At 36.7% G+C, this 12,520-nt stretch overlaps 1 protein-coding gene across 13 annotated transcripts in view; it reads right to left on the reverse strand.

Annotated features, from left to right (window-relative positions):
* The window catches only part of DZIP3 (DAZ interacting zinc finger protein 3), a 137,388-nt gene that overhangs the window by 66,221 nt on the left and 58,647 nt on the right, over window positions 1–12,520 (reverse strand). For all 13 annotated transcript variants that reach the window (XM_021070424.1, XM_021070425.1, XM_021070418.1 and 10 more), the window contains exons 11-12: window positions 11,383–11,475; window positions 9,935–9,987 (exon numbers count right to left, since the gene is read on the reverse strand). In XM_021070424.1, the coding sequence (XP_020926083.1) occupies window positions 9,935–9,987; window positions 11,383–11,475 (146 nt within the window). The remainder of the gene's footprint in view (window positions 1–9,934; window positions 9,988–11,382; window positions 11,476–12,520) is intronic.

The raw sequence follows: 12,520 nt of genomic DNA on the forward strand, positions 1-12,520 counted from the left end.
AGTAGAAAAATATGAATAAATTGAACTCAAAGCAAGCAAAAAGAAGGACATAACAAAGGTAAGAACAGAAAATAATGAATTGAAAACAAATAATATTAGAGAAAAATCAATGAAATAAGCTGATTGTTTGAAAAGATCAACCAAATTGATAAACCACTAGTTAGAATGATCAAGAAAAAAAAGACAGGAGTTCCTGTCATGGTGCAGCAGAAATGAATCCAACTAGGAACCATGAAGTTGTGGGTTCGACCCCTGGCCTCGCTCGGTGGGTTAAGGATCCGGCATTGCTGAGAACTGTGGCGTAGGTCACAGACGTGGCTCAGATCTGGCATTGCTGTGGCTGTGGTGTAGGCCAGCAGCTACAGTTCTGATTAGACCCCTTGCCTAGGAACCTCCATATGCCGTGGGTGTGGCCCTAAAAAGACAAAAGACAAAAGCCAAAAAAAAAAAAAAAAAAAAAGATTTCCACAGCTTCAGAAATGAAAAAGGTGATATCACTATGTAATCTACAGACATTAAAAAGGAATCATATAGAAATACTATGAGCAACTTTATGCCAATAAATGTAAGTTGAGTGAAAATTCCTTGAAAAACACAAACTACCAAGCTCATTCAAGAAAAAATAATCTTAATAGCCATGTATCTCTTAAAGAAATGTAATTACTACTTTAAAAACATCGCACAAAGAAAATTCCAGTCTAGATAGCTTCTCTGATGACTGTTCAAAACACTTATAATATAGGCAATATCAATTTTCAGCAGCTCTGATAAAATAAGTGAGAAGATCTTCAAACTCATTTTAGGAAGCCAGCATTACTTTGTTATCAATTCCAGAAAAATATATTAAAAGAAGGAAACTTTAGATCCATTTCCTTAGGAACAGAGGGAAGAGATCCTTTAAGAACATTGAAAAATTGAATCCAATGACAAAAATTCTATCCAGGACCAAAATCTAGTCAGGGTCTTCTGAGCTCTTTTCCAATTAGGCCCCACTTTGTCCATGTCCTCAAGAACTCTAATCCCTGCTATGTCAATTTTAACCAGAACCTCCTACCCTGGATATTTGGTCGTTCTTAATATCTACCAAATTCTTCATCCTCCATTAACCTCAGGTAATATATATGATCATCCTGGCCTTCCTTTAACAGGAATCTTGTTAGGTCAATTTAGCAAAGAATTACCTTTGATGATTTTTAGTGATGTTCCATCCACTGACTCCCACCCTGCTGCTTGACTATAAATTCCCACTTTTATTCATTATATTTGGTCTTGAGCCCAATTTCACTCTCCTACTGTAAAACCCCTTTGCAGTAGTCTCTATATCTCTTATGATAGTGCTCAACAAAGTCCGCCTTACCATATTAAAAACCATCACGAATAACTTTTTTAAACACCACCAATGGAGTGCCATCAGCAGGATGGTAACATAGGTCATTCCAGACCTCAGCCCCTCTCACAAAAAGACCACCTAACAATTATCCATAGACAAGACACCCTTATGAACATCCCAGAACCCAAGGGCATTCTTAGAAGGGTAAGAAAAGCAGCCTCTCTTTGACAACATCGCCCCTCCTCCAGGCCGGCACAGAGCTGAACCAAGAGGGTCGCACTGGGCCTACAGTTTCTACAGTGAGAAAAGGAGAACCCAAGAAATCCATTGCAGCATGCTCACCAGGAGGCTCATTTGGGTCTTGCCTCACAGGGATCAATGGGGAAACCTACAGAGCTTAACCACTGGGTATCAGATAAACAGAAGGATATAGGATTTACAGTAAGCAGGACCCATATCTTAGCAGACCACATTCCTTCTTACAGTGGCTCCTGAGCAGATGTCTCAGCCCCCAGCTCTACCAATCTACAGAGTGGAGTCATTTGGCCAGGAAGCTTGGCTGGCAGTTCTGCCCGATTTGAATCCCTATCCAGTGAGCCATGCCAGTCATGGAGCATATCCTACAGCCCTTGTGGGCAAGGTAGCAAATTTCGTTCTTCCACCAGATTGCTGAGTATAGTCTCCAATACCACTTATCTGGAAAATATGGCTACAGATGACCAGCTAGTATGAAGCTCATACTATTACCCTCCCAGATTAGGGAGCAAATTCAAACCTTCACCCAACTGCAGAGCATAGCCTCCAGACCCACCCCTGTGGGAAGCATGCCCCCAAATACCTAGCAGCCACAAAGCACATCTTACAGCCCACCTGGGTAGGAGTCAAGTCAGTAGTCTTGCCTAATTACTGAGTATCGCCCCTGGCCCTGGATAATCAGTAAGCCAGAACAGGATGCTGAGGAGCCTCAGAGTTCTGCCTAATGTACTGCCCAGCTGCAGAACCCAGCCTACTACCTCACCCAGCAGCAGAGCCCAGATTCAGCCTTGCTGAACTCTACCTATGTAGTCACACAAGCAGGGAGCCCAGTCAGTAACCTGTCCAATGTCAGAGCATAGTATATGGCCCCACCACACCAAGGATCCAGATAGCAACCCTGCTGTTTCCTGCCCCACACAAATGTGGGGTACAGCTGAAGGCCACACCTCACCCAATAGCAGAGCATTAACAACAGCCTACCTGAAAGCAAAGCCCAGTCTGTGGTGCCACTCAACATTAGAGCACAGCCTGTGGCCTCACCTGAGTGCAGAGTCTAGCCAGTGTTACTATCTGGTCAGGAAGCACAGCTTGAAGCCCCACATAACTAGGAACAACTACAGAGCATGGCCTGAAGCCCTGCCCAATCACAAAATCCAACTAGTGACAATACTCAGCCATGGATCAAAGCCTATGAACCTTCCCAACCAGAGGTCACTGCAGAGAATAGCTCCACCCAAACATGGAACATAGCCAACTTGACCAGGGAGCCCACCTAGCAGCCCTGACCATGGAACACAGCCATCAGCCCAACTTGACCAGGGAGCCCACCTAGCAGCCCTGACCATGGAACACAGCCATCAGCCCAACTTGACCAGGGAGCCGACCTGACCATGGAACATAGCTGCCAGCCAGACTTGATCAGGGAGCCCACCTAGCAGGCAGAGCATAGCTCCACCTGCACACGGAACCCAGCCACCAGCCCTACCCAACAACACCTCACCCCCTACCTCAGAGAACAGACTGTGGCTTCACATAACTAGAAAACCTGATGGGAATTTCCACTATCTATAGATGCTATCAGCTGATTGGAGAAGGTCTTTCCCTGTGAAAACAAACCTGTGAAGTCTGCAAGTGGAGGCCATATACTGAAATGTGCAGACACTAATGCAAGGATACAAAGATCACAAAGAATCAAGCAACATGATGCTACTAAAAGAAAGTAATAAACCTCCAAAAAGTGACCCTAAAGAAATGGAGATCTATAGACAGTCTGGCAAAGAATTCAGAATAATCCTCCTAAAGAAGTTCAGTGAACTACAACAACACACAGATAAATAACTAATTGACATTAGGAAAATAATGCATGAATAAAATTAAAAGTTCTACAAAGAAATAGAAACCATAAAGAAAAAAACCCAGAGATCTTGGAGCTGAAGAGTACACTGACTGAAATGAAAAATTCAATAGAGAGGTTCAACAACAGATTTGATTAAGCAAAAGAAACAGTCAGTGATATCTAAGACATCATTATAAATTGTCCAGTCAGAGGAATAAAAAGAACAAAAAATGAAAATGAGTTAAAAAAGCTTATAGGAGTAACGGGGAAACATTAAGAGAAACAATATACTCAAACAAGAATCCTAGAAAGAGAAGAGAAAAAGGACAGAACGTCTATTTTAAAAAAAATGATATCCCTTTCCCAACTTAATGGATATTCACATTCATAAGGCTCAAAGAACCACAAATAGGTTGAACCTGAAAAAGACTATGTCAAGACATATTATAATTAAAACGACAAAAGCAAAAGACAAAGAGAGACCTTTACAAGTAGAGAGAAAAGCAGCATTATCTTGCTATCAGACTTGGAAATGATTTTTTAAAAATTTCACACCAAAAGCATGTGCATAAAAGCAAAAATAAACAACTGAAACTATATAAAACCAAAAAAAAAAAAACTTCTCCACAGTGAAGCAAACAATAAATGAAAAGGCAACCTACACAATGGGAGAAAATATCTGCAAATCATACATCGTATTTAGGGGTTAATACCCAAAATATATAAGGAAGCCGTACAACATAACATCCAAACAACCAAATAACCCAATTAAAAAATGGGCAAAGGACATGAAGAGATATTTTTCTGAAAGAAGATAGAAAATGGCCAGCACAGGAAAAAGTGTTCAACATCACCAATCATCAAGAAAATGCAAATCAATACTATAATGAGATATTACCTCACACCTGTGATAGAGCCACTAGGGGAAAGATTATGGAAGTTCTTCAAAAGTGAAAAATAGAATTGATCCCACAATCCTACTTCTAAGGATATATCATATGTACAAAGGAAATAAAATCTCTATCTCAAAGAGGTATCTACATCCCCATGTTCACTGCAGCATTATTTACAATAGCTAAAACATGGAAAACAACTCAAGTGTCTGTTGATGGATGAATGGATTAAAAAAAAGGTGACTTAGGAGTTCCCACTGTGGCACAATGGGATTGGCAGCATCTTGGGAACACTGGGTTGCAGATTTGTTCCCCCGCCAGGCACACTGGGTTAAGGATCTGGTGTTGCTGCAGCTATGGCTTAGGCTGCAACTGTGGCTCAGATGTGAACCCTTGCCTGGGAACTCCATATGCTGCAGAGCAGCCAAAATTCAAAAAAAAAAAAAAATGTAGCATACACATACACACACACAATGGAATACTATTCAGCAATAAATAGAAAGAAATCCTGACATTGGTGATAATTTGGATAAACTTTAAGGGCATTATGCTAAGTGAAATAAGCCAGACAGAGAAAGAAAAATACTGTCTGATCCTACTTATATGTGGGAGCTAAAAAACTCTGAACTTAGAGAGTAGACTGGTGGTTGCCAGGGGTGGGGGGTAGGAGTAAATGGGTAAAGGGTCAAAAGATACAAACCAGGGATCCAATGTACAGCATGTGACTATGGTTAATAATGCTACATTGTATACTTGAAAATTGTTAAGAGAGTAGATTTTTTAAAAAATCTTTTTAGGGCCACACCTGCAGCATATGGAAGTTCCCAGGCAAGGGTTCACATCTGAGCCACAGCTGCAGTTGAATTGGAGCTGTATATGACTGCCACATCAATGCCAGATTCGAGCCATGCTTGCAACCTACACCACAGCTCATGGCAACACCAGATCCTTAACCCACTGAGTGAGGCCAGGGATTGAACCCCCATCTTCATGGATACGAGTTGGGTTTATTACCACGGAGCCACAGTGGGAACTCCAAGAAAGGAGATCTTAAAAGTTCTCACCACACAGAAAGAAAGTTAATTATGTGAGGTGATGGATGAGTTGACTAACCTTATGGTGGTAATCATTTGTGTAAATATATATATGTAAAATCATCACATTGTACACCTTAAACCTACATAATGCTATATACCAGTTATACCTTAATAAAGCTAGAAAAAGAAAACCCAGCAGCAATATGAAAAATAGGTAATGACCAATTGCTATTTATTCCTGGAAGGCAAGGTTGATTAAATATTTGAAAATAAATTAATATAATTCAGCATATTAATAGCATAAAGTAGAAAATAATATGATCACCTCAATTCATGTAGAAAAAAGCATCAATTCATTATCCATTCACAATAAAAATTTTCAGTAGGATTAGAAAAGAATTTCTTCAACCTGGAAAGGAGCATTTATAAAAATCCTATAGCTAACAGCATACTAAATGGTGAAAAACTGAAGTCTTCTTCCTAAGATCTGGAAAAGGCAAAGATGTCTGTTCTCACTAGTATGTTCAACATTGTACTGGAGAACCGAGCTCGTGCACTAAGTAAAGAAAAATAAACAAAAAGCATATAGATTGCAAAAAGAAAGAAAGTTGTCTTCATGTACAGATGAAAGGATCATTTGTAGAAAACCTCAAAGAATCTACAAAATAATATTAGAATTATTAAGTATCAAGTCACAGGATACAAGTTCAATAGACACAAATCAGTTGTGTATAATACACATAATTAGAAATTGAAATTTTAAAAATAACTACAATAGCATAAGAAGTTAAACATATAGGGATAATCTAACATACAAAAAGACCCAATTAAATGAAATTAATTATACACCATCTTCATGAATAGGAAGCCTCAATATTGTTAAGATGAAAATCACCTCCAAATTGATCTACAAATTCAACACAATCAAAATCTCAGCAAGAAGTTTAGAGAAATTTATAAGCTATTTCTAAGACGTATATCATATAACAGCAAAGGATCTAAAATAGAAAAATTGTTTTGAAAACTTAGGCAAATGCAAATTAAAATCACAGTAAGATACCCTTCTATATCTTTTACATCGCTGAAATTTTTAAAATTGATAATACCAAGTGCTAGAGAGAATGCAGAGCAACTAGAATTCTGATAATGCTGGTGAGAATGACAAAATGTATAATTACTTTGAAAACAGTTTGGCAGTTTCTTATAATATTAAACACATATCATATGACTCAGCAATCTTGCTCCTAGGAATTTACCCAAGAGAAATGAAAGCATATGTTTGTACAAAGAGTAATATATGAATATTTATAGAAGGTTTTTTATAATAGCCCAAACCAGAAACAACTCAAATATCATCAACTGTTAAACAGATAAATAAGTTTTAGTACATCTATATAAAGGAAGATTATGCAGCAACAAACAAAAATGAAGTACTGATACATGCAATAACAAGTATGAAATCTCAAAAGCATTATCTAAGTTAAAAAAAAATCCAAATGCAAAAGGCTTTCCTACTAAAAGACAGTTAGATAAAAGCAATATTAATCAGAACAGAAATCCTATCAGTGGTGGACAGGGTTTAGAGATTGGGTAAGAGGAATGACCACATAAGAGATTTTGGAAGAAACTTTTGGGATGATGGAAATACCTTGATCATGGTAGTCATCACCTGGCTGTATACAAAGAAACTCATTTAAAATATATTTTTGAAGGGGGAATTTTACTGCATATGACCTGTAGCTTAAAAAACATGACCTATAAAAAAAGAATCCAGTGTTCGGATATGCATTTATAATTGGTACTCTTATAAACAAAGCAAGGAGATGATTACTGTGAAGGTCAGGATATAACAGTTACCTAGGAAGAAGAGCTGGGAGAGGGGCACAGTGAGTGCTTTTGGAGTGCTGGCAAAATTCTATTTGTTGACTTGTGTCAGATTCTTTTTTAAACTCTGCATTTATATTTTGTGAGCTTTTCTTTATGCATATGTGTATATATATATATGTATATATATATATATATATATATATAGTTTGGTTGTTTTGTCTTGTTTTTTCCTCTTTAGGGCTGTACCCGCAGTATATGGGAATTCCCAGGCTAGGGGTTGAATCAGTTGCAGCTTGCAGCAAGGCTGTATCCTTAACCCACTGAGCAAGGCCAGGGATTGAACTCACATTCTCATGGATAACTAGTCAGGTTCTTAACCCATTGAGCCACAATGGGAATTCCCTTTTATGCACATTTTAATAACAACAAAGCATTTTAGAGTTAAAAATAACAAAACATTTTGTCATTCATTCACAAAACCCCATGAGGTAGCTCTTCCACTTTTGGTAATAAGAGTCAGTAACCAGAGGGTTTTCTCACAGAAAATAACTATAAAACTTGGGCAAAGTATAAAAAGCAACTCTGAAGGCGCAAGAGAGTGGAAGAAACAGATTAACTCTGCCGTAGGGGGTACATGCTCAAAGAGAAGAGAAGAGGACTGTATGAAATTTAAGTTCACCAATTTTAGAGCTTTTAACCTAAGGCTAAGTATAACCTAGATGGAAAACAAAGAGCTCCTTGGCTGAAGGAACCAGAAAATTGAAGCCATAGAGCCATGGGTGCTGAAGAGTGTGGGGGAAATCCCTGAAAATAGAGACAGAGAAGAGATCCCGCAATTTTTTTCTGGTCACTTCTCTGAATGACTGCTGAACCACCCTGTGAAACAGACTCAAAGCAGCTCAGCTAAAGGCAAAATATCTGCATTGAGACAAGAAACACCATCCAAGGAAAAAAAGGTTAATAGTTCATCTTCAAATAAGTTAATTGCCTGTCAAAACAAAAGTAACATACTCATTAAAGAATAATGGAATTTAGACTCTCTACATCTTCAATGTATTTATTGGACACAAGCTATATGCCAGGCATTAGGCTATGTACTGAGAGTATGCCAGTAAGCAAGATACAGTTCTTGCCTTCCTGCAGCCTATAGTCAAATGGAGAAGAAAGCCAAGAAAGTATAACAGACCTTAGTAAATGTTTTGATAGAAGTAGAAGGAATATGTGATTAAAACCCCTAATTTAATGTGAGTAAGACTTCCTGGAAATTGTAACCAGGCAAAGCCAAAGGAGTAGAGTATTCCATATGAGTCCTAGAGTTAAAACAGTTGGCACACTCAAGAACTAAAAGAAGCTCAGTATAGTTGGTGCATATATACAGTTTAAAAAAAAGAATGGCAAGAGATGACACTAGTGAGTACAGAAGGGATCAAGGTGACTAAAGAGCCAAGGTAAGGAGCCTGAACTTAACTAAGAGCAATGACAAGCCTCTGAAAGATTTTCAAGCAGAGAAGTGAAATATTTCATTTTCTTTTAGAACAGTGATTTTAATGGCTGAACAGACTGCTTAATAGACTGTTGAACAGTCAGACTGAAGAAAGGTAAGATTGGGGCAGAAAGATCAGTTTGGAAGCTGTTTCAGAATTTCAAGTGAAAAATAACTTTATTTAACTTAGTAGAAGCACAGGGGCAGAAATAAGGAGGCATATACAATATATTTAAGAAGTTGAACTGATCGAACTGAAAAAAAGTTTATACACCAGAATTGGAAAGAAATACTGCAGGTCTAGTTGTGGGTATGCTGAACGACATATTTTTTTTTAAATATAAAAATGGAAATATTCCGCATGCAAGTAGATAAATCTAGATTTTAGGAGTGACATCTATGATAGAGATAAAGATTTGAGTTTTATTCACTCATAGGGAAAACTAATGCCTTAGATATCAATGTAATGACCCTGATAGACTGAAAAATGAGAGACACTTTAAACAGAAGAATGACTGGATTGGGATAATTTTTATACTGAAATTTCTAATTTCAATAGCAACAGTCTTATAGTACATATTCCCCTGCAATTTAGCTTTCTTATCTAAGAAATAGATGATTCAAATTGTCAGGTAGCTTGGAGGGCTGGGTGAATTTTGAAACCTATGAGAAAGTTTTCATGTCATAACAACCTAATTTGAATATCTTTAATAAAAATATGTTTGGTTTGCAGGAAAGGACTCTTTTCATACTTAAGAGAAAAGTATCCACATAATTTCCCCTTTCCTGCTTTAGAACTATCTACAAAGTGGGGGGGAGAGGGATAGACAAATGTCAATTATATACAATTTTCTTACACAACTGATACCACCTTTAAATTTAATGGCACTCTGATGGATAACAGAAACACAGAAAAATGAAGTAATTGAAAAATACACATATGGGAGTTCCCGTCGTGGCGCAGTGGTTAACGAATCCGACTAGGAACCATGAGGTTGCGGGTTCGGTCCCTGCCCTTGCTCAGTGAGTTAAAGATCCGGCGTTGCCATGAGCTGTGGTGTAGGTTGCAGACGCGGCTCGGATCCCACATTGCTGTGGCTCTGGCATAGGCCAGGGGCTACAGCTCCGATTTGACCCCTAGCCTGGGAACCTCCATATGCCATGGGAGTGGCCCAAAGAAATAGCAAAAAGACAAAAAAAAAAAAAAAAAAAAAAAAAAAGAAAAATACATATACGCACAGAAAAAAGTAGAATATTTAATTTCAAGCTTACCTGGCTCCTAAATTTTCAATGGTTATATATTCATCTTTTCTCACAACTTCAAACTGCAAGTGATAGAAAAAAAATTAGCCCTAAAGTAGTTCAATTTTCAAAATTCTTTAATGTTCTTACCCTTAATATTTGAAAGAAGATAATGAGAATTTAAAACAAAACAGAAATAACGAGCTATAAACAATATTAATCAAACAAACTGGAGTGGATCTTAAAAAAAAGTTCTTTATATCACTACAGGATTTAAATACCAAATCTAAATTATGAAAAGATATCTTAACATAAATATATATAATTCTATTTATAATTTTTGTCTATTTACTAATAAACTGAAAATTTATTCATTAACTAAAAATAAAATGGACACCATTTGAGTGTAATTTATATAACAGCTACTATATGAGATGTTTTATTGATATTTTCAAAGAAAGATGCCTACAGAGTAAAAAAGGTTCAGAAATTTAAAACTATTTTTAACCATAAATGGAAAAGAATTAATTATCCTCCTTGGTTCATGACAGATTTTCCTCATTGGTACAGCTGTGGCCTGCTTTATTTCTGGGCATATGTGTATCTATTTTTTAAATTTTAAATGTTCTTATTCTTAAGTACCACTTAAACACTACTTTGAGGAAATCAATGCAATAAAAAGGATAGAGACCCTAGTCATCATCAAAGAGAATATGGGTAGAATACTATTACTATGATTCCCAAATCTGTTTGAAGTCAAAAACAGCATTACAGATCAGTATGGAGATACCTTAGAAATCTATACATAGAACTACCATATGACCCAGCAATCCCACTCTTGGGCATATATCCGGACAAAATTTTCCTTAAAAAAGACACATGCACCCGCATGTTCATTGCAGCTATATTCACAATAGCCAAAACATGGAAACAACCCAAATGTCCATTGACAGATGATTGGATTAGAAAGATGTGGTATATGTACACAATGGAATACTACTCAGCCATAAAAAAGTCATAATGCCATTTGTAGCAACATGGATGGAACTAGAGACTCTCATACTGAGTGAAGTAAGTCAGAATGAGAAAGACAAATACCACATGATATTACTTATATTTGGAATCTAATATAAGGCACAAATGAACCTTTCCATAGAAAAGAAAATCATAGACTTAGAAAATAGACTTGTGGTTGCCAAGGGAGAGGGGGAGGGAGTGGGGTGTTTGGGGAGCTTGGGGTTAATAGATACAAACTATTGCCTTTGGAATGGATTAGCCATGAGATCCTGCTGTGTAGCACTGGGAACTATGTCTAGTCACTTATGATGGAGTATGATATTGTGCAAAAATAGAATGTGTACATGTATGTGTAACTGGGTCACCATGCTGTACAGTAGAGAAAAAATTGTACTGGGGAAATAACAATTAAAAAATAATAATAAATTAAAAAAGAAAGGAAAAAGAAAAAAGATACTCACCAAAATTTTGACAATTCCAGGTACCTCACATTGCAGCATCCTTACCATGTCACCAGTACATCCTTCCTTCAAACATTTTTTCCCACTAAAACTCTAAAGTTATCAATTAAAAAAAACAAATTATCAATAGGAAAAACAATGCAAACAATAAAAAGAGAAAAAAACTTTGATGTGAAAATCTGATTATGTTTAAATAAAGTTAGAAGCAGATGTTGCTAGAGTGGTGAAACAAGATGTGAATAAACATTTCAGAGCTGGCTGTTCAAAGACTGTCCATTTCCTGTATCAATGGATTTCCTATTTACAATGTAAGATCACAGCTTCCTCTCTCATCATTTCTACTTTATCTTCAAATAGTTAAATTACAATCTAAAATAAAATTTGCTGCCCCCAATGAAACAACCTAAGTAAAATACACTAATTAAGTGTAAAAAGGAATACTGAATTTTCATCAGATATATGAAGATGTCAGGGATAAAGAAAGAATAAAAACATTGAGTCCTTCTTCTGATTCTGACCTTGCTATTTCCTCTGGTTAAGTTACTTAGTTTTCTTTTCCTTCTCTTTCTAAAGTTGAGCAATACTGAATGCCCTGACAGTCAAAGAAAGTGAAAAGTATTTTCACACTGCCTAAAAAATGCTTAATAATGTCTTATATAGTGATTTTTACGATGTACAATGCAAGCTCACCTGTTTTATCTGTTAATCCTCACAACCTTATGAAGTAGGTACTACTATTATCACTTAATGGCTTAGAAAAACGAGTTTCAGCCTAGTGTAAAAAAAAAGCAGTAATTGGCTCAATCTGGATTTGAACTCAGATCTCGCAACCATATACAATGTTCTTCCTACTTTACCACAAGTGTCTTCTATTGTTTGCACAATGTAAACACTCTAGAACCAAACATTATAGACACAACTAATGGCCATTGGCTCACTAATGAGTAATTAATATCGAATTGGGTTTTGGATTTCTACTTTTAGTATTAAAACAATTCATTTAGTTAATATGACTTTAGGCAAATATAAATAATACAAATATATTTTTAAGACTATAAAATTCACTACTGTTCTCTACCCTTCACATAGAAACTATCCTTAAAGTTGTATAGTTGTCCTGTCTTTTTATTAAGCAATT

Source organism: Sus scrofa, chromosome 13, assembly GCF_000003025.6.
Source record: "Sus scrofa isolate TJ Tabasco breed Duroc chromosome 13, Sscrofa11.1, whole genome shotgun sequence".
NCBI classification, from domain to species: Eukaryota; Metazoa; Chordata; class Mammalia; order Artiodactyla; family Suidae; genus Sus; species Sus scrofa.